This window comes from Suricata suricatta, chromosome 7 (genome assembly GCF_006229205.1).
Source record: "Suricata suricatta isolate VVHF042 chromosome 7, meerkat_22Aug2017_6uvM2_HiC, whole genome shotgun sequence".
Lineage (NCBI taxonomy): Eukaryota > Metazoa > Chordata > Mammalia > Carnivora > Herpestidae > Suricata > Suricata suricatta.
In genome coordinates this window covers 130,301,178-130,324,460 of record NC_043706.1, presented here as the reverse complement: position 1 = coordinate 130,324,460, position 23,283 = coordinate 130,301,178, and the positions used below count along the sequence as shown (strand labels likewise).

Genomic DNA, 23,283 nt, shown 5'->3' with positions numbered 1-23,283 from the left:
TCATCCAAATGTTAACATTTTTGTTTCCTGCACCTTTAATCCCCTGCCTGTGAGGAGGGGTGGTCCCTGACCACGTACGTGTGAGGACGTGGGAACCAGAGAGTCTGTGTGCAGGGCCACCACACCGAGGAGCTCCTGGGAAGGAATGTTTGCTTTGTGCAGCGCTCTCTCCTGCGACACCAGATCCATTTCCCATTGTGCGAGCAGGGTCAAGTGATGGGTTCTGAGCCGCTGCCCACTGAGCGGAGAACGGGATTGGGCAGTTCACAGAGCAGAAAGGAGCCTTGGATGAGTGAGTGGGAAAACGACACTCAGTGAGAGAGTTCAGCGAGAGATCGCCCTATTATACTCGGGCGAAAAAGAATCTGGACTGAGTCAGAGCTTTTAAGACCCAAATAATTATCTTTTGTTACATAGAAATCACCCGGCGATCCCTAAATTATAGGCCTGTTCAAATAACTGGTTATCCTCTTCTAGAGCGGGCCACGGCTCGTTTGCCCAGTGACTGGGGCGCAAAGGGCATCCTTCCGTTTGGGCACAAAGGAGGGGATGAGACGGGGTAGGCAGGTCCTGGCGGGGTCCTGGCATGTGTCTTTCCTAGCGGGCCACCTCGAGCACGCTGCTGCTCTCCTGGGCCGGAGCTACGGCGGCGCCGAAACAGGCGTGGGGCCAGCACGGCGTGCGACAGGGGGTGGCCCAGTGACCCGTGGAAGGAGGGGCAGGCCCAAGCCGTGGGAAGATGGCTCTGCTGTCCTGGGGCTCAGGGCCACCCCTTGGCTAACCTTGTGGGCCGGTGCCTGCCTCCCACCCGGGCGAGGTGCTTGGCACAGTGCCTGGCTCACTGAGGTGATCTCCAGAGGCCAGCCTCCGGACCTCTAACACTTGCTCAAGCTTTAATAGAAGAATCTGGGGGCGCCAGGGTGGCTCGGTTGGCTAAGCGTCTGACTCTTGGTTTCGGCTCAGGCCGGGATCTCAGTTTGTGAGCTCGAGCCTGGCGTCAGGCTCTGTGCTGGCCGCGCGGCGCCCGCTTAGGATTCTCTGTCTCCCTTTCTCTCTGCCCTTGCCCTGCGCTCTCTCTGTGTCTCAAAATAAATAAATAAATAAACTTTTAAAAAATCTGGAGGAACGCTTGTTAGGGAACAAAGACCTAAGGATTTAAGTGTACATGACAGTCAAATGAAGGACGTGTCCCTTGGCATTACCGGAGTCTTAACCTCTAATTAAGGTATAATTGGGCTTTAATCACCTACTTGGGGAACAAGTGGAAACGGACCACGAGGCTGGAAAAATACTACCTGAGAGAGAGAAAAGAGTGAGACACACTTGTTCTGGAGAAGAGTGACAAATAGCAGAAATGTAGCATAATGGGTTCTTGACACGAAAGGGGAGATTAGTCAGGACAGGGGTTAATTTTCAGTGCAAGAGGAATGATATTGTTATTTTCCCAAGAACTAGCTGGGGAAACCCAAGACAGTCACATGCACCCACAGACACACAGTTGTACCCAAAGACCAAAATGACACCATTATCAAGGCTTCTTTGTGAAGTTAGTCTCCTTTAGTTTATTTTGTGGGGTTTTCTTCTTCAGAATGGACACTGATATGAAATGTGGTTATGCTTCAAACTAAACATAGTCCCTGCTCCTCAGTGAAAAACACATATGAACAACTCCAGACACCACATTCCCTGCCCCCAAACCCAACAATTCCGCGCCTTGTATTAATGTAATTTCATATTGGTGCAGTCCCTTACCTTCCTCACCACTGCCTTGGTCTTTAGTGTATTAGTAACAAAGACTCACAAAAGAGGAAAACAATCTCCCCCTGTTGACGACTGGTAGTGAAACCAACAAAAGTGAGAATCAGGTCAAGTCGGCTCCTGTGACAGGCCCACAGTCTGGGGGCTCAGTGGGTTAAGCTTCTGACCCTTGATCTTGGCTCAGGTCATGATCTCATGGTCCCATGAGAACCCATGTTGGGTTCTGCGCTGAGAGCACAGAGTCTGCTTGGGATTCTCTCTCTGCCCCTATCCTGCTCCCACGCTCTCTCTTTCTCTCTGTGGCTTAAGATAAATAAATAAACATTAGAAATAAAAAGGGAGGGACGCTGGGCTAAGGAACAGGAGCGAGTGGGGAGACGGAACTGGGGGTGTTGGGAAAAGGAATGTGGTCGGAGAATGTGGTGAGGTTTATATATGGGATGGAGAGAAGCAGCTTCCCAAGCCTTTACAACTGGGGACCAGAGTCTTCCCAGCAGCAGGATGAGGAGGGTGTTATTTCTCTTCAGGAAGGGAAGCCAGGACAGAAGCCAGCAGGTGGAGCTGCATGGGGTAGACGTGCGTAAGACCAACGGACCCCCACGGTGGGCTGCCTCCAGGGGCTCCAAGTCAAGCCCAGCCCTCTTAGGCCATGTGGACCACGAGCTGGCGAGGGTGTCCTTTCTAGGAGACCTGCATTAGACCCGTCTCATCTTCACGTACCTTTCCTGTGGGATAAGAGCCTAATCCTACTGTTGTGTCATTGTTGAGTGTTACGTGTTAAACTGTCCCCAAAAAGATATGCTGAAGTCCTGACCCCTAGGACCAAAGACAGTGACCTTCCTTGGAAATAAGGTCTTTGCAGATGTAGTCCAGTTAAGCTAGGCTCAATTGGGTGGGCCTGATTCAATGTGACCGGTGTCCCCACAAGGACACCCCCCTACAAAGACAGAGACACACAGAGAGAACGCTACAGCCGTGGAGGCAGAGATTGAAGTGATGTGGGTACAGCTGAGACACGTTCAGGGGGCTGGCACTGCCCCAGGACGGGAAGAGGCCAGGGAGGATTCTACCAGAGCCTTGGAGGAGACATGACTTGAATGACACCTTGACTTTGGACTTCTAGCCTCTGAAAGTGAGAGAAGAAATATATGTTGTTTTGAGCCATCCAGCTGTGCTATTCCGTTACGGCAGCCATAGGGAATGAATGCACCCAGATCCCTCTATCACATATATGTGGTAGGAAGGTAGTCATAATATGACTGAAGGCACAGCAGTGCCCGTCATCTGTGCTTTTGCTTTCCATGGGTTTAGTTCTCCAGTCAGCGTGGTTTGGAAGCAGATGATCCCCCTGGCAGAGTGTCAGAAGGTCAAGAGCAGCCTAAAGCTATGTCACGATGCCTATGTCAGTCCCTTCATCTCATCATGTAGCCGTTTTATCATCTCACATCAGCACATGAAGGAGGGGGAGTGCAGGACAATAAGGTATTTAGAGAGAGGGAGAGAGAAAGACCACATTCATAGAACTCTGATGATGGCGTCTTGTTCTAATTGTCCTGCTTTAATAGAAGTTGTTATTGTTAATCTCTTACTGTGCCTAATTTGTAAATTAAACTCCGTCACGTGCAGGGATGTATAAGAAACAACACAGCATGGGCAAGTATTTGGGACTGTGGTAGGTGTACGCTATGGGGCATGAATCTGCATGGACAGGGAGGGACACTGTATTCGTTTTAATTCTGGAGAGAGAATAATGAGTTTACAGGGTTCCTTTCTTTAATGGCAAGAGATGCCTTCAACAAACCTATATTCAGAGGCGACATGGTTTGATTTTCACTGGACTGGAGCCCATCTCCCTGCGTATCCGCATCCAGGAGTGACCCAAGTCACCGGCTCTTTTTAGGTAAGAATTCGTAGTAACCAAGTCAGGAAATTACCAATCATACTGCATTTTGTAGTAAATATTAGAAAAGCAAGACAAAATAAAGCCTAAAGATATCTGGGGCATGAAAGAAAGACAGCAGAGAGCACAGGGACCCACCTGCACCGGGCCGTCTGGAAGTCTGGCCCATTTAGAACAAGCCTTTAACTTGCTCTGTCTCCGTGTCAAGATCGATGTCGTAGAAGCAGGGCCGGGTCGGCAGTCCTGGCATGGTGCTCATCTAGAGGAGAAAACACAATATGACACGTTAGTGAACGCTGCAAAACGATTGCTCCGAACGGGGAACATCTAATGACATACATTAACTACATAATTCAATTCTGCCTCCTATATTAGGTCACCCGTATCTTCTTTAGATTCGCCATCTGCTATTTCATTCTTAGTTTAGGAAATGAAATAGAAAAGGCAGATGGTGGCTTCCTGAAAATGGAGACCATTTACCTCCCCCCACGGCCCCATGGCACATTGGAGCTCCAAGATTTTCAAATCATATCTCAAACAAAGTCGAGCCCCTCTGGCTGAAGGGGCCAGTGGGCGTGGGTGAAGGGGACAATGGCCTCCTTTTCCAAGACACATTTTTGTTCAATCAATGACTCTCGGAGGGCAGTGCCTCATCTCTAGACGGCAGTTCCTCTGGCCTACCATAGTAACAATAACTGACGTGTACCTCACAATAACTACTGTGCCCAAGGCACTCTTCTTTATCCACCCAGTGACCCTGGGACGTAGGTATTTCTATTATTTCCATGCTGCAAGGAAGGAAACCGAGGTTTACGGAGAAGTCACCTGCCCGAGGCCACAAGGGTAAGTGGCAAGATGGGAAACTGGGCTCTGTGCCTAGAACCTCAAGTTATTCATCTAACCACCACCACTCCCGCTGCAGTGCTCTGTGGTGGGTTACGGGGTGTATGTGGATGACTGAATTAAGTCCCCTCAGAGTAGGTACTAATTTCAGCCTCAATTTATTGATGGGACAGAGGACATTGAGGCACAAGCCATATGCTCAAGGACATGGACAAGGACAAGCAAGTTAGTGGTGGAGACAGGATGGAAACCTGGCCCGTGTTCCTTGCTATTTGGCTGGAGCGTGGCCAGATCTGCTCGTCAGAGTGTCCCTGGTTCATTGGTCCACTTGGGCCAGAAACCCTTGGTATCCTGGGGGAACCGGCTCTGATTCCCCCTGATGACTCACATACTAAAACATGGTCAAGGACCTAGATGGTGAGGCTCCTGGATGACTGCTCCTTATCGATTTTAGTATTCCCTGCTGGGCTTTATTTGTAGATTTTTCATAAAAAAGATGCTCATAAACAATGGTGCATGCAATCATTCAGAGCAAAGACACCTGGGACTGTGGTGAGCTTCATTCTTCTGAGGACTAAGTGCTGTGTCTTGCAAAACTCCTGCCTGGAGAACGTTCTAGTGAGATTAAGTGTGGCTAGCACTACAGCCAGGGTCTGTCCACTTCTCCCCGCCTATAACAGAGCTCAGCTCTCTCTCTTGCCATGTCCCTCTGCAATGACTCAGGATGTCCCCCTGCGCCAAGCACCCCCCCCCCACCATGCTGGCTGACTCCTGCTGCTCATACTGGGGTGTGTGGACCACTAGCATGGGCGTCACTGGGAGCTTGTTTGAAATCTCACACCTCAACCCAACTCAGGCCCACTGAATCAGAGTCTGCAACTTTACCAACTCGCAGGGGACTCATGTGCACGACACCATTTGCGAAAGGCCAGCTTAGACAACGTGGCCAAGGGAGCACTGGGAAGGGAGCTCCAAGGTAGAAGAGGTGAGGAGGAAGGGGACAGGAAAGCCTGATTCCCCCAAGGGCCTTCCTAACCACCTATTCCCTGAGAGTGTGGTGACCGGACCATGAAACCAGCTCTGTGTGTGGCTGAATGTGTCAACATGGCGATTTGGGGTGTGGCTGGCTCCTGGCTGGCCAACGCACAGGACTGTACTTTAAGCAGATCATGGGCTAAGAAGACTTCTGAGGGGGCACCTGGGTGGCTTCGTCTGTTGCGTCCGATTTTGGCTCACGTCATGATCTCAGGGTTTGGGAGTTCGAGCCCCATGTTGGGCTTGCCACTGTCAGCCCGTCAGAGCCCCCTTTGGACCCTCTGTCCCCCTCTCTCTACCCCTCCCTTGCTTGTACTTCCACAGTTTAAAAAAAAAAAAAGGCTTCTGAGTCCTGCCAGGAATATTGCTACATTTGTAACGTGTCTTAGAGATAACGTGCTGAGTTTTAAACAATGAACTACAAATAAAGTTTTGACACCCAGCTAGGAGGTGGGGGCTTCCTGTATTTTTAAAACCTAACTTATGTGGTTGATTACTTATCCTAGTTGACTTTCTGTTCCTCGTAGAGCAGTAACATTTTTCTCTGGTTACCATGGGGGCTGCGTGTATCTGAGGAAGCCTGGAAAGAGACCCACGAGGGGCGCCTGGGGGGCTCAGTTGGTTAAGCGTCCGGCTTCAGCTCAGGTCATGATCTCACGGTTCGTGGGTTCAAGCCTTGCGTTGGGCATGATCTAATGGTTCGTGGGTTCAAGCCTTGAGTGAGGCTCTGTGCTGACAGCTAGCTCAGACCCTGGAGCCTGCTTCAGATTCTGTATCTTCCCCCTCTCTCTCTGACCCTCCCCTGCTTGCACTGTCTCTCTGTCTCTCAGAAATAAGTAAAAAACATTAAAAAAAAGAAAAAAAGAGATCCATGTTTAACTGTTTTACCACCGGGACACCAAACAGAAAGGACATTGGTGGCAATTCTTCCTGCTTTCTTCCAGCTGCCTGCACACAGCTCACACCGGGCACTCCACAGCAGGGTTCCTGCCCACGCTGTGCCACGGGCATTTTTAGATGCCTTCATAATGTGTGTGGGGGGCCACGGATTTGGAAAAGAAAACCGAACCAGCGTATTTTTATAATTTAAGAAATTAATGATCAGGGGTGCCTAGGTGGCTCAGTTGGTTGAGCATCTGACTTGGGCTCAGGTCAGGATCTCACGGTTCGTGGGTTTGAGCCCCATATCCAGCTCTGTGCTGACAGCTCAGAACCTGGAGCCTGTCTTCGGATTCTGTGTCTCCGGCTCCCTCTGCCACTCCCCCACTTTGCTCTGAGTGTGTCTCTCTCAAAAACAAACAAACATTAAAAAAAAGAAATGAATGATCATATTCAGCCACAGTAATGGGCCCCTGTAGATGGAAGGCACCTCTGACAGCGAGAATATAAGAATGTTACCCAGATTTTGTTGTGTGAGGCAGGCCTAAATCCACACGAGGTGGGAAACCCCAGGGAACCCTGTGCAGCTAGGCCCATCGGACCAAAGCTACGGTGTCAGCTTCGCTTGTAGATAAAAACACAACTACTGCCTCTTTATGTTCTTCATACAGACATGAAAATTCAACTTGTCATCATTTACTTTTTTTTGTTTTAGAAAAGTGAGCTTTTAACTAGTTCTTTTTCTTTCTTTTTAAATATTTTTGGGAGAGCATAAGCAGGGAAGGGGCAGAGAGGAGGGACAGAGGATCCAAAGTGGGCTCTGTTGATAGGCTGACAGCAGTGACCCCAATGTGGGGCTCGAACTCCCAAACCATGAGATCATAATCTGAGCCAAAATTGGACGCTCAACCGACTAAGCCCCTCCTGATTAATTTTTTAAATTATTTTTTTTAAACGTTTATTGATCTTGAGATCTTGAGAGAGAAAAGCATGTGGGTGAGTGGTGGAGGGGCAGAGAGAGAGAGAGAGAGAGAGAGAGAGAGAGAGAGAGAGAGAATCCCAAGCAGGCCCTGCACTGTCGTCTCAAAGCCTGACGATGTGGGGCTCGATCTCATGAGCCGTGACATCATGACCTGAGCAGAAATAGAGTCGGAAGCTTAACCAACTGAGCCACCCAGGTGCCCTCACCATTAACATTTTTAGCAGATGCGAGACCAAGGCTGAGAAAGGCCCAAAGGGTTATTCTGTGTTTCCTGGAGCTGGTGGTAAATCACAGCAGGCAGCTTTTGGTCCCTCTGATTCTTTCAGAACAAAATCGGGAACTAAAAGTCGCCAAAATATTAAATGCTAGCAAGTGTGAAATGTGTTTCCTTAATTGTCAACCTCGCAAGTGGGGGGAAACGAAGTTCAGTCAGAAGACTCCCATGCTCCTTTCCAATGATGCAATCATCACGTCCAAGGATCGGCGTCACTTTTTGGGACCAGCAGACAAGAAAGCACATAGAATCTAAAGGGCCAAGGGACTCCCTGTCCTGGGGACAAAGAGCCATCCTAAAAATCTACTTTTAACAACTAAAGTTCTCCTACTGAGCAGACTCTGTATGGAATTATGTTAACAAGACCTGAAACATTCACATAAAATTCTCTCCCAATAAAAACCTTTGTTATCAAAGGAGTGTGGCCCCCAGACAAGAGTCACTACTGCACTATGGCAAAGAAAGAATTTGGACATCCCTTGGGCGTTGACCTCTGGCCCCACGCCTGGGGTCAGAGGTGATCTCTGTTGACTTTATTTGTGTGTCCTCTAAGAAGGGCCCCTGCTTAAAATAACAGGGGCGCCTCTAAATTGTACTTACTTGTCACGCTGCATTAATGGATTCTTTTACAAAGGCTGAAAATCATGGGTTTTTGCCCTTTATGACCCGAATTTTAACTGCAATGAATCTTCAAAATCTTTACTGATTTTGGGTTGAGCTTATTTTAGGGAAATGATGAGTTCTATGAATAGTCTTTAAAAACATACATTAAACCTAGTTAAAGAGAAAATATTCAACTACTTAAAAGGAGTCCTTGTAAGTAAAAGAACATTCTCAGCATGAATAGGAAAATTATTAAAAATTCTATTTTGTAAAGAGATAGGATCGTAATTTCTATTTAACCAAAATATCATTGTAGTTAATTTTGTTTTGCTGGGGAACATTTTTCTGGCTTCTTAAATCTTCTACTTTTTCAAACTAAATAAATTATCCAGTTTTTTTTTAGTAAGTATTTTTACTTATCGATATTTGTTCTTACAGTTGGTGACCTGAGGTAGAATCCTTTCTATACATTTCTTTGCTCCAAGAGATAATTGAACACAGTTGATTTTCTTTCTTATGAAAGAATAACTCAAGAATGTAAATTCTTTATTAAGCCAAAGTATTTTCTGAGTGGTAACTCTACTGTCCTTTGCTCCTCAGCCTTTGGCTAAGATCAAGTGGAAATACAGTCCCTGGGAATATAGGGCCTCAATAAATCCTTTTAATTTTTTATCTTTTTAAAGTAGGCTCCACGCCCAGCGTGGGGCTTGAACTCACGGCCCTGAGATCAAGACCCGAGCTGAAATCAAGAGGTCGATGCTTAACCAACCGAGCCACCCAGGTGCCCCAATAAATACTTTTTGGAATAGAGGAGTAAAAATGGAGGATAACTGGAGAATTAGGAAACCAAACTGAAGCCTTCTTGAGAATTGGGCTTTCTCTGTACTACCCTTATTCGGAAATAAACTATTCTAAGATAATGTGTGAGGAAAGGTGGCCACATATAATGTCCGGTGACTGAAAGAGGGACACAAAAAATCATTATAATGAAAATAGATATGGCGGCCACACTGGGATTTCCATTGGCCTCACTTAGAGGAGATGGATGTTCTGGGATTTTTTTTTTTCTGGGCAGTTAGGTAACATCTACCTGCACATTCAGAAGCTGATCTCCATTTAGTAGTTAGGGACACTCTGAGAGTAGGGTGTATGTGTGCCCTTAGCTTTCCCGGTGGCCTCTGGGGTCCTGTTCCTGTGGGAAGGGACACCCCGGTGACCAGGGCCTGGTTCCCACTTTAAGAGGGACAGACCAACAGAGCAGACCATTGGGATATTTGGACCAAGCCACTCTACTTTGTAGTTAAAAAACAAAATCCTTTTCAGTCTATAAAAAGAATGTATATAATAAATTCTTAACATCTGACTTAAGATATAAGCCACGCTCAGTGATGACGCCATCCCCACACCGCACTCACACGCTGTGCCCGTTGAGACAGCTCAGACCACTCTGGTTTATGTCAGAGGCCTTGAATAACAGAATGGGCACGCACTGTTATTTTTATCTTTTGTAAGGGAAGACTCTAATTTTCTCCTAGTTCTGGGAGGCTAGACCCTAGCTTTCTTCCCATTTTTAAAAAATGTGAAAAAAGTCTACTCAAGAAATGTTTTTAACATAAAAGTGAAAACCAGTAGGAGTAAAAGGCAAAGTCCTCCCTCATGCCCTTCCCAGAGGGGAGCTCTGGAAACAATTTCTTATGCCACCTCCTGGGTAACTTTCTCTTCCTGTTTAAGCGCTGGGTCTGTGTAAGGTATACGTATCTCATTCTGTACAGAAACCGGATAATTCTACATGTACAATCCTGAAATTGGATTTTCAGGGAGATTAACGCTTCACATAGGGAAGTGGGGTAGTTTTTACATTCTCTGGAGTGCATGAGGCAGGCAGAGATGTCATAACATTCTATGTGCAAAGGCTCTGGGCCTGCTCTTTGGAAGAGGAGAGATTGGGGGAGTTCAGTTAGAAAAAAACAAAGATAAAGGTGAAGCAGGAGGGTCTGACTGACCAGAGAGCCACACAGGAGCGTGAGCTAAATGACTAACAGTTTTGGGTTGAAAGATGTTGAGAAGTCTTCCCACACCCCATAATATTTTTCCTTTATCTGTTCTGATTGTAAGGACGGTATCACTTAGTTGGTTTCCTTCCTTCCTTCCTCTCCCTCTTTCTTTCTTCTTCTTCTTTTTTTTTTTTTTAAGTTTATTTATTTTGAGAGAGAGAGAGGGAGAAAGAGAGAACCCCAAGCAGGCTCCACACCCAGGGGAGAGCCCGACATGGGGCTCGATCTCATGGCCCATGAGATTATGACCTGAGCTGAAACCAAGAGTTGGAAGCTTAACCTACGGAGCCACTCAGCTGCCCCTACTTGGTCTGCTTTCAGCTGTGGTCGTCAGGACCGTCCTCACCGCCCTCACGCTGGCTGGCTGGCTGGGCAAGACAATGTCTTCCAGTTCCCATGCCTGGAAGCTCAGGGGTGGCACACCGAAGGCCTGGAGGGAGCCTGCAGCCCCCTGGTTCCTCTCTCTTGTCCTCGCGGTGTTGGCTTGCTTCATCATCGGGCTTCCTGCTCTGTGAGGGTGGCTCTAGATGAAAGGCGCATACCTCATGACATCCAGGCCAGTCCTTTCTTTCTTTTTTTTCTTTCCTCAATTCCCTTCTTTTATTTATCAATTTCTAAAGTAATAACTTGGTGCCCCGGCAACTCCAACGGCGCTTCCTATGCTTTGCGCTTTCCATGCGCGCCATGTGGCTCACTCACTTCCTACAGCCCCACGAGGCTGGGGTAGCGCCTTTCTCCCCATCTTGCACATCAGAAAAATGAGACATGGAAACGCATGATAATGTGCCTCAAATCACACAGCTCAGACCTGGGGGAGCCAGAACTCAAGTGCAGGGTGAGCTCCGGTGCTGACCTCAGAGCCCTGCGCCGCCCTTATTATATCACGGCGTGGAGTTCATTGCCTCTCGGTGGCAGCCCGTGCACTTGAACCGTAGAGGGGAAGAAGAATCTCGCCAAGACGGACGCTGTAGGAAACAACGCTGTGAACCAATGATGTGCTAAAAACCGATGCGTCCTATCCAGCTCCTGATTTCTCGGCTCTAGCATTCAGGTAAATAAATTCACGTGAATTTGTGAAGTAAACTCAGTTACTTTACAACTTCAGCCTGGATTCCTTTTAAACCGTATAATATTTATTTAAGGGCATGTTACACAGCTTCCACTTGAGGTAGTATCTTTCCGAATTACATCTTAAAAATCTGGTCATAGCACTTAGCAGTGAGTAAATTGTACCTTATGAGAGCTGAAAAAGTTTCTAAAAGGATACACATACAATAATACCCAGAGTTTTTTTTTTCTTAAAAATAACAGGTTTACAGTTTTTTAAAGATCAGCTGTGAGACATGGATTATTTAGTCCCCTCTGAAAGTGTAAATACTATTATTCACTGAAATAACTGAAAAGCCACATGAATTTTTACCTATAAATTTCAGGGATATTTTCAAGGAAAATATCCTATCACTATGTTTGGAATTTGCCCTGATAATTAATTTTAGCAGGTTGGCAAAATCTGAGATAGACAATTAGAAATCAATGCTACTGTTTTTTTCTTTTTCCTTAAAAAAAATCATTTTTGGATGAGCACAAACGTGGGGGGGGCAGAGAGAGAGAGGGACAGAGGATCCTAAGTGGGCTCTGTGCTGTCAGCACAGAGCCCAATGTGGGGCTCGAACGCAGGAACTGTGAGATCATGGCTTGAGCCAAAGTCAGATGCTCAATTGACTGAGCCACCCAGGTGACCCTGAATCCCACTGCTGATCAATGAGTCGGGTTTCTCTGTTACCTGCAGGCTTTGGTTTTATTCATTACCAAAAATGATACATGAAGGCCACGCCTCCAGAGGTATTAAATTGTTTGCATTATGTTCTCATTTCCATTAGACGGCGGTGGACACTCTCCTTTCCCTCATTGCACCCCAAAGGCCGCAGCTGAGCCTGACAGCAGCCCCGGGAGACAGGTGACATGGAAGAGGGTTTTTCTTTTTTAAATTAAAGTTTTACTTTATTTATTTTTTATTATTTATTAAGTTTTTAAATTTATTTTTGAGAGAGAGAGAGGGAGGGAGACAGCACGAGCAGGGGAGGGACAGAAAGAGAGGGAGACACAGAACCTGAGGCAAGCTTCCGGCTCTGAACTGTCAGCACAGAGCCAAACGTGGGGCTCGAACCCACAAACTGCGAGATCATGACCAGAGCTGACGTCGGTTGCTCAACTGACTGAGCCACCCAGGCGCCCCCTATTTTATTTATTTTGAGAGAGAGAGAGAGAGAGAGAGAGAGAGAGAGAGAGAGAGAGAGAGATGGAGGGAGAGAGAATCCTACGCAGGTTCCTCCCTCTCAACTCTGAACCCTGCCTGGAGTTCCATCTCCCAAATGGTGAAATCATGATCTGAGCTGGCGTCAAGAATTGGACACTTAACCGACGGAGCCACCAAGGCGCCCCAAGAGGCTCTCTTATTCCCACTTACGGGTGCAGCAACAGGTGTGACCTTCCGTGGGGCCATTAGGAAGGGAATCCCCAGGGCCCAGGCTCTTAGTGGGGATCAAAGTCTGGTGGGGGGCAGGAACCCAGTCAAGGCTGGGCTGTGATGGGAAGGGGTCTGCCCGGTACAGGCGTGTGTTACTGGGTGAGTTCCTGGGGAAGTTACTTCCCCGAGCCTCGGTTCTTTATCAGGAAATACAGGCTGAGTATCAAAATATCTACAGGATAGGGCCTATTTCCAAATTCAAAAGAAATAAGGAGAGGACCCTGGTTTAGTGCTTAATACACAATAGACACGACCGTCATTTTATTACAGAAAATATAACCATCATTGCTTCCGAAGTGAGGTAGCTTATTTACGGTAGACACGGAGAAAGGAAGCTTGGAATCAATTCCTATTTATGCCAAATTATATATTTCTTTTATAAGAAAACAATGTTCAGTAGTTTCGTGAGATTTCCCCCTAACTTTTCTGGCCTGAAAAATAATTTTAAAAGCCATACCTTCTGGCCTTTTTACTTATGGTAAACAAATCTGAAGGTATCCCCAACAGTTAAGACCTAAGATACTCAAGCAAACAGGGACCCCCTCTGATTGAGGACAAATCTTACTTTAAAGAAGATGAGGCATCTGGGTCGCTCAGTTGGTTAAGCGTCTGACTTCGGATCAGGTCATGATCTCATAGTTCGTGAGTTTGAGTCCCACATGGAGCTCTGTGCTGGCAGCTCAGAGCCTGGAGCCTGCCTCGAATTCTGGTCTCCCTCTCTCTCTGCCCCTCCCCTGCTCATGCTCTGACTTTGTTACTCAAGAACAGAAAAAGAAAAAGGAGAAGCCTCTAGGAGTGTGACGATGGCCTGAAAGCCGCCGTGTCCCTACCCTGAGCCGTGTCAGTAGGAAATGAAGACCACTGCCTCTGTGCAGGGCAAACGGGAGGCTGGGAGGTGGGGACACATTCAGTCATCTGTCAGTTGACAGACAGGTCCATCAGCTCTGGCAAAAACAAGCCAATTTAATAATGCTTCACCGTTTGGGAACCTGACATTAAGTAATCAAATTCTGGTTTCTGAGAAGCTCATCTGAACATTAACGGCGGTGCTTTGGGCATGGGTTTTATCCCAAGGTCCAATTCAATCATTATTCTGTAAGGCACTGAAAGCAGAGAGAAGATGCAGGGAAAGGGGGGGGAAGGGGAGGAGGAAGGCAGGCGTGGGGCAGGAGAGCTGCCTCACTTAGCCAAGCTGCCCTGGTTTTCCTTCCTGTCTTCGTCCTGCCCGGCCCCTCCGACCCCTGCGCTAAGGATGATGGGCTGCTACAGCAGGAAAACGCAAGATGGAGGGAGACTGTATCCATTTCTTTGACATCCCCTTTATGCTTTTCTTGGGACAAGGGCTGAGTGGTGGTCTGGGGAGCCTGCCCGGAGGAGGACAGGGCTGGGAAGTGCCGCCTCTAATGCTCCCCGATGGACTCTTGACTGGCCAAGTCTTGGGGAAACTGAAGTAGGGAAGAATTTGTCTATGCTGCTGCCTAACTGACCTGTTTTAAATACTAGAGGTCTACTTCGCTCTGCAACATTTTCTGTTGTTTTTAAGATGGTTTAGATCAGATGCTGGTGGAACCTTCAGGAACTCAGACTGAGTCTCCCGAAGGCAGGCGATGCACGGAACTGTGGCCCATCTGTAATTCATACGGGGAAGTCCTAGGCTCCGAAGAGACTCGCTGCAGACAGGGCTCTGACTAAATGTCCTAGCAGTGGGGCCCTGTCGGAATGGCACTGGTGTCCCAGTAAGGAGAGGAAGACACCAGAAACCACACACATATAGGGAAGGCCCTGGGGCCACCTGAGAGCCAAGGGAGGGGCCTCAGGAGAAACCAACCGTCCAGACACCTTGGTCTGGAACTTCTGGCGGTGAGGAAATAATTCCTGTTGTTCAAGCCCTGCCGCCTATGGGTGCTTTGTTGTTGTGGCCAGAGTGAGCTGACCCATTGTCCTCATGTAGGGGGTTCTCTGTCTCTACACACTTTCCTCAGTATCAACAGGACGTGGTTTTCTTTAGGACTTTCCCCAATTCCTGGACTGAAAGAGTCCTAACTGCTCTACTTGCAAAGGCTTCTCTAAACTGAACATTTTTCCTTATCTCGAGCTGGACAATAGTTACAGGACTGCATGGGGTGGGGCTAGGGGGGCAGCTGGTGCCTGGGGGTGCAAACCCAGCCGCCCCTCCTTCTCCCCACCTTCTTCACCTGTCTGCCCCCACTGCCTCTGACACCCGGGGGCACAGCAGGTGCCCAGACCTGCTTCCTCTAACGCAATGGAAGAAATAAAAACCTGTGGGCCGCTCACCTACATCATTCACAAGTCATGCCCCTCCCCCTTCCGTTTCTCACAAACACAGAGCATATATTAAAAATGAGGAGCAACACTAAGAGCATGAGATGACAGGTTCTCTTCTTTTACATTTTTTTTCAATGTTTATTTTTGAGAGACGGAGGGAGATAGAGCATGAGCAGAGGAGGGTCAGAGAGAGAGGGAGACACAGAATCCAAAGCAGGCTCCAGGCTCTGAGCTGTCAGCACAGAGCCTGACATGGGGCTTGAACCCAAGACCACGGGATCATGACCTGAGCTGGAGTAGGGCACTCAACTGACTGAGCCAGCCAGGCGCCCCAGATTCTCTTCTTTTAAATTTAATTTTTATTAAAGTATATCATGTACATGGCTCAAAAGGTCCCATTGTTCCTCAAGCCATACTGTAAGAAAGGACAGGTCCCGGTCTGCCACTGCCCACCCGCTGCATTGCTACTCAAAGCCTCTACCGACTCCCCACTGCTCTGATTTTGCAACTTTATTATCGACTGGCTTTCATAATACAGAAGATGAGGCTTTAGTTCCTTAACATCCCCCCACTCATGCTCCCTCCCTTCCTCCTTCCATCTCTCAAACCTACGACTCTCATTACCTTTGGTTGGATCAGGATTTATTGGACTATAAATATTACTCGGAGTGAGGCCATCAAACATATTCTGAACACACTCACGTTCTGCTACAGCTCCTGCTTCTCCGAGCTGGTAACTGTCTTGCACCTTCATGAGCTCAGCATGCTGTGTGCCTGTCATTCAGCCACTACCCAGGGACAGACCTCCAGGTCAGCCTTCCCGGGGCCAAGTGTGAGGAGGTCAGCCTCCCTCATAGCTTGCCAGTGCCCTTCACCCTGTGGGCCAGCGAAACCACCGTCTGGTGGGATCTCCCTTTGCCGTGATCCTGGGGATTCCCTTCTGGTACTTTCTATTGTCTCAGTTTCCATCTGCTGTACCCACAGCAGATACACCCCATGATGACTTCCACTAAATGCTTCTCTTAGAAGGTGAGACCTGTGACAGGCCCTTAACCAAGAGAATATGGCAAAGGTAATGGGGTGGCTCTAGGTCTTTCGACCCCACCCTAGGGGCTTTCAATAAGTACCACGTTAGGAACGGGGCTAAGAAGAAGGCCACAAAAACCACATGTAGCCTCCGCTGATGGCCAACAAAAAGCTGGGCTCTCAGTGCCACAATGGCAAGGAGCTCAGCTGAAGAGGACTCCTAGGGTCAGAGGAGACCACGGTCCCAGCTGAAGCTGTGCCTGGACTCCTGATCTGTGCCAACTGGGACATACAAATGTATGTTGTGTTAAGCTGCTCAATTTGTGGGGATGTTTTACAGCTTAGAAAATAAGAAAATCAATACAGGGACCTTCCTCTTTCAAACACTTTTTCTCTTGTTTTTCTATTTGCTGCAACTTTATCTTAAAAACTCCATTATTTAGTAGCTTGGCATACAATGAGAGAGAGAGGGGGAGGGAGAGATAAAGAAGCTCAAAGAGGTTCTGTGCTGTCATCACAGAGCCTGATGTGGGGCTCAATCTCATCACCATGAGATCATGACCTGAGCCAAAATCAAGAGTCGGATGCTTAACCGACTGAGCCACCTAGATGCCCCTGGATTGAGTATTTTTAATGATTTCATTTTCTTTCTTGGTTGGTTGATTAACTACTTGGTTGATTAACTCCAAGTCTTTGCTCTATTACATTAGTGGTTCCCTTAGTGTGCACACATTTAGTTTTTCAGAATCTACCACTGAGTGATGTTATACTACTTCATATATAGACCTTGTGCTATTGTTCTCATAGGTTTTGCTTCTACATATTTTAAAATCCCCATATTTCTATTATTTTTGCTTTATACAATCATTTATCTTTCAAAGAGGCTTAAATACTAAGAACAGAAGTCTTTATGTTTACCCATATGGTTACTATTTCTGGCGATCTTCAGCACTTTGAATAAATCCAGGTCTCTGTCTAGTATAAATTTCATTCCGCCTGAAGGATTTATTTTAATATCTCTTACACTCCAGGTTGGCTGGTGATCAATTCTTCCAGCTTTTGCTTGTCTAATAAAGGTCCTTATTTCACTGTAGTAATTGAAAGACATTTTAACTGGGTAAAGAAATCTAGGTTGAGAATTTGCTTTCAGTACTTTAAAAATGTCACCGCACTGTCTTCTGGTTTGCATTGTTTCCGATGAGAAACATGCTGTCGATTTAGCTCCCTTCCTCTGTACATAATGTGTCTTTTATCCTCTGCTTATTTTTTATGATTTCTTTTTATCATTAGCTTTAAGCAATTTTCTTTACTTTGAAAATACTTTTTTACTGAGGTATAACTGACATACATTATATTAGTTTCAGATGTACAACATAATGGTTTGAATTTGTATATATTGAGAAATGACCACCACACTAAATCTAGTTAACATCTTTCACCACATATAGTTACAAACTTTTTCCCCCCCTTGGCGATGAGAACTACTCTCTGAGCAATTTTCAAACATGCAATACAGTATTAATTATAGTCACCAGGTTATATATTACATCTTGGGACTTATTACCATATGGAAATGTGCACCTTTAGACCTGCTGTATCCATTTAAGGAATTTGATTAAGATGCCTTGAGGGGTGCCTGGGTGGCTCAGTCAGTTAAGCATCTGACTTCAGCTCAGGTCATGATCTCATAGTGTGTGAATTTGAGCCCCGCACATGGCTCTGTGCTGACAGCTCAGAGCCTGCTTTTCTTCTCTCTCACTCAAAAACAGTAAACATTAAAAAAAAAAAAAAGTGCCTCAATGTAGTTTTCTTCATGCCTCTTGTACTTGGGATTTGCTCAACATCTCAAATCTGTGGGTTTATAGTTTCTGTCAAATTAGGAAAATTTTGCCCATTATCTCTTTAAGAAGTATTTTTTTAAATGTTTATTTTTGAAAGAGAGAGAGAGTGTGAGCAGGGGAGGGGCAGAGAGAGAGAGAGGGAGACACAGAATCTGAAGCAGGCCCCAGGCTCCTAGCTGTCAGCACAGAGCCTGACGTGGGGCTTGAACTCATAGACTGGATTATGTCATCATGACCTGAGCCGAAGTCGGACACTCAACTAAGTCACCCAGCACCCCCTTTTTTGGTTTCATTTTTGTCTGTACTAAGTCTTCAAGTTAACTACATCTTTTCTTCTGTAATATCTAATGAGTTACTAGAGTATTTTTCATCTCAAACACATAAAGTTTTCATCCCTAGAAGTTTGCCATATTTATGTCTTCTGTCTCTGCTTCACACGTTAAATCTTTCCATTGCTTTCCTGAACATACAGACTACCATCACAATAATGGTTTTAACGTCCCTGTCTACTAATTCTATCATCAGTGTCATTTAAAGGTTAATTTTGATGGACTTTTCTCATTATAGGTTATATTTTCCTGTTTGCTTATAGATGCCTGGTAATTTTTGGACTGGATGTCAGATATTTGATCTTCTTGGGTACTAGATATTTTCGTATTTTTGTGTGTTGTTGGGGGATACATTTTGTTACTTAGAAACAATCTGATCTTTTAGGATTTTGTTTTATAGCATTGTTGGGTCGGACTGGAACTGTATCTAGTCTAGAATTAATTTCCCCCCTATTGAGGCGAGATCCTTCTTACTCTTCTAACCAGTGTCCCCTGATTATGAGGCTGGTGCCTCTTCCTGGCTTCTGTGGCAGCCATGTGCTGGTCCCCCCAATTCTTTTGGGTGATTCTTTCTCTGTCTTCACGTAGCTTCTCTACACACAAGCACTGGTCACTTGAAAACCCAAGACGGCCCCTCCATGGACCTTCAGAGCTCGCTCGCTCTCTCTCTCTCTCTCTCAGCTCTCTTTCTCTCTGTATATCCCTTTCTTCTCCAGTATTTTCCCTGCAAACTCTAGAAGCTTTGCTTTTCCTGGACCCCATGTCTTCAACTCAGGCAGACGGCTCACGTCTTCTGGGTTTCCTCTTGTTACAGGGCACTATGCAACCTGTTCTCCAGGCGGTGGTGGAGGCCTCTTGCAGGGCTCACCTTGTTCGTGTCCATTCCTAAGGGATCAATTATCTTTTGCTGCCTGATATCTGAAGTCTGGTGTGATATCAAATACTTCATCTAGTTTTTTAGTTGTTTCAAATGGGAGGGTAAACCTGGACCCTTTTACTCTGTCTTCACTAGAATGCAATTTACTTTTAAGAATGTTATACGCCACTGGGTGAGATAGTATTATGTTATAAATGTGAATATGACCAAGTGTGAGCAGGGGAGGGGCAGAGAGAGAGGGAGACACAGAATCCGAAGCAGGCTCCAGGCTCTGAGCTGTCAGCACAGAGCCCAACATGGGGCTTGAACTCACGAGCTGCAAGATCATGACCCGAGCTGAAGTCAGAAGCTTAACCAACTGAGCCACCCAAGTGCCCATAGGCTGATGGAGGTTTTAAAGTTACTTGTGTGCTACTCATTCTACCTATAAGGTAAGGTTATTGGAAACATGGTATTTTTATGTATAATGACAGAAACAGACTTCAAAATATGTAGCCCAAGAATACAATTAAGTCCAATGTACAACACAAGGGGCTAAAAACTAAATCCACTTTCTTAAACCCTAAGTCAAAATCCTACCCATCAAATAACATGTGAAATAAATACAGGTACTTGTGCGTGTGTGTGTGTGTGCATAAAATATTTGCAATCTTTAGAAGGGGGCACGAGAAGTTCTGTACTTAAAATGCAGATTAATGCATGTACTTTTAAAAAAGAAAATGATAAGAACAGGAATAAAGCAACACACATTTATGTTCCAGCTTATAAACTGGAAACCAATATTTTAAAAAAAGGGATTCTCTAGTTACTGCCTAGTTATCTGCTTTTTCTCAATCAGAACAAGTCGGTTTCCTCTGAACTTTGCTTTTTTGGTAAGTCAGCTCTTTACACGTTGCTTTGCTACCGACACCAGCAGCAAGAGCTGTCTGAAGTTCAGTGTGCCCGTCAGCCGCCCTCTCAGTGACCTTGGGGAATGAGCGCTTCTCAGGATGGGACATTCTCAAATAAATATGCGGCTCAGGCATCCGACAAGCATCTGAATAATTCTCTAGCCTGCAGAAGTGTAGTGATACCATCAGCCCATTAGCTATTTTCCCACAGACACTAGGCCAACAGAATCTGAATTTTTCATAGACTTCTATATAAATAACAAATTGTCAATGGCGACGTACGTTCCGCCAGCAAACGTTTTATGGGCACCAGCTGTTTCCCAGCTTAGTTAGCTGTCCAATTTCCACAATAATCTCACTTTTCCTTCCTCCTCATTCTCTCTGTCCCAAACATTACAACTATTGTAATGTAATTTTCTCTAGGCCAAGAGTAAATCTGGTGCTTATGTGAAAATTTAATTTCAAGCACATACGTCTAGTGGCAGATGAGGCAAGACTGCAAAGATTTGTTTCATATGTGGCTCTGAGGCCAGTGAGACAAGCAGGGTTCCGATTTCCCTCAGTTCCTTGGGATGGGTCGGGGGCTTCCAGAACAGCTGTTTCGCCTCCCTGCAGTCAGTGGGGATTTCCACGGGGGAAAGGGCAAGGACTGGCTCTCTGCCTCAGGCCCTTTGCGTTTCATTCTCACCAGGACTTGGGGACATTGGGAAAGTGAAAACAGTTCCCAATGTGAAAGAGGTTAGGGGGTCCCGAGGCAGTTTCTTTATATTTATTGCCTAAACATAAAATTGCATGGACCTCTCTTCTTATAAATCACAGGTTGAAAGACAATGGCCCACATGCCAAATCTAGCAGGCCACCTGTTTTTGTAAATAAAGTTTTATTGGAATACAGCACCACTTGTTTGTCTATATAAGGTCTATGGCTGCTTCGGCACTGTGGTAGCAGAGTTGAATAGTTAGGACAGACAGACTGTGTAGTCTGAAAAGTCTAAAGTCTTTACCATCTGGCCTTTGACAGACAATATTTGTCGACCTCCATTTTAAAAGAGAACTTGAGGGGTGCCTGAGTGGCTCAGTCGGTTAAGCATCCGACTTCGGCTCACGTCATGATCTCACAGTTTGTGGGTTCGAGCCCCGCATCGGGCTCTGTGCTGACAGCTAGCTCAGAGCCTGGAGCCTGTCTTCTTCGGATTCTGTGTCTCCCTCTCTCTCTGACCCTTCCCTGCTCACGCTGTCTCTCTCTCTCAAAAATAAAAATAAGACATTAAAACAATTATCAAAGAGAACTTGAGAAGAATGTGGGTATTCTAAGCCTTTTGTACCTAGTGAAGTGCAGATGTCAACTGAATGAGAAGGACTGGTGATTGTATTGGAGTCCTGATAACTGGCTGAACAATGAACACATTTTTCAAAAGGGCATTCATTCACCTTGTATAGTCTCTGTTTCAGGGGACTGCTAGGGGAGAATCATTCTCAGGTTAAGAGATATTTAAATATAAGTGGTAGTATGCTAATTTATAGTATTCTTTTTTCTGAGAATCTACTTCATAGATTGTACTTCATACAGTTAAAGTCTGAAGAAGATGAATTCATAGACTCTAATTTATAAAACCTAATTTGTAGCTTCTAGAGAAAAGTTGTACTTGGAATCTGATTTTAATTGGGAAAGCACCTCAGTTCTTAGAGATGTGACATCTTCTTGTACCCAAGGGTATAACTTCCTGTTCCACTTGGGCCCAAGGTGGTAAGTCTCTCTGTCTGTATGTCATTCGAAGGCTGAAAGAATGACACTCTTGCTAAGGGTCAAGGGAACCAGGACCTCTGTGGCAATGTAGGAAAATCACTTAATGTTTGAGAGGCGGTGTTCTACTACGTAGTGAAATAGTATCATGTTTAGGTACCAGTGGGACTTGATGAGGGATCTAGGATCTCAGGACTCTGCAATGGTAGTTGGAATGATCGAGCATTTGCAACTGTCCCTTCAGACCTGGCCCTTTGTCATGTAGGGTAGTCTGGCAAGTGGCCCCAAAGGTCTTGAGTGGCTCTGAGACGAGAGGGTCATCAGAGGGACCTTAAGAGGGAAGTGATCCCTGGGCAGGCAGTTAGAACCAAGGAGGCATGGTGCTTCCTCAAGAAACCCTGAGGCCGGCTGGAAGAGATGTTGCTACAGTGGAGTGGCTTAGCTAACAAAGGAAAGGGGCCCAAGTGACAACTCCAAGGTAGGGGGCTGCCATGGGAAAACTATATAATGGTGGATTTGATCAAGGGTGAGGAGTTGTAAAGGGAAAAAGCCCAGAGGAAAGCAGAATCCACTGTATGGATTTTGCATTTAGCTTTTGCCACGAATGGCCAACATCTAAAAGTCCTCTGGCCTATCGGGCTGGCAAGAGGGCAACTTGGTCATTCTTGACCACACCTTATACCCCTCCCAGTTGTGCCACCGGGAGGGCCAGGGGAGCCCCATGCGGGGAGCAAAAGAAAAGGACCTAATTAAAACCAACGTGATCTCCATGTACCTGGGTTTGAACCTTATGACTGCAGTCAGTTTGGAATGAAGCCACAGCTAAAATTTCAAAGGAGAGAGGTGGCTGGACTTAAAATATGAAGTCGGTACTCAATGGGCCCCATCCCCCCACCAGCCCCCTGCCACCAGCCCTGCCTCTCCCAGCATCTCAGCCTGAATTCCTCATCTTTCACCACGACCATCCCAAATTATGATTGATGCAAGGACTGCAATAAAACGATACCATAGTTTCAGTCCTTTCCAAAAAGTTAATGAAATCAGGCACACTGGCGCAAGTCCACAGGAAAGGAATCAAAGCTTCAAAGAAACCGAGCTGAGTTCAAAAGAAATAAGGCTGTGGGTAAGTACTGATGCCATTCTTAAGGATACTGATGGTCTGAACCATGAAGGCATCACTGTTGACGATGCTAAGCGTGGGGAAAGTGCTTACTTTCTGGCCTATGTACCGTCCTTAAATTTTTAGCATTTCTATTCTGTCAGGGTTCACTGTCTTAACGCTGTGCATAGTTTTTAAGTGAAAAAAATGTATGCAATTCCCAAAAAGCTTAAGAGACTTCTAGTTAACTTCTGGAAGAAATAATTCGGGCTGTATACTCAGAGTATGGAGACAGTCTCCTGGGATTTGCGAATGGAAAGATTAAAAGCCTGAAAAA

The 23,283-nt window shown here is 46.1% G+C and overlaps 1 protein-coding gene across 2 annotated transcripts in view; it reads right to left on the bottom strand.

Annotated features, from left to right (window-relative positions):
- The window catches only part of MTHFD1L (methylenetetrahydrofolate dehydrogenase (NADP+ dependent) 1 like), a 174,159-nt gene that overhangs the window by 2,739 nt on the left and 148,137 nt on the right, over positions 1-23,283 (bottom strand). For both annotated transcript variants that reach the window (XM_029945150.1, XM_029945151.1), the window contains exon 26: positions 3,797-3,917. In XM_029945150.1, the coding sequence (XP_029801010.1) occupies positions 3,828-3,917 (90 nt within the window). In that variant the 3' untranslated portion in view covers positions 3,797-3,827. The remainder of the gene's footprint in view (positions 1-3,796; positions 3,918-23,283) is intronic.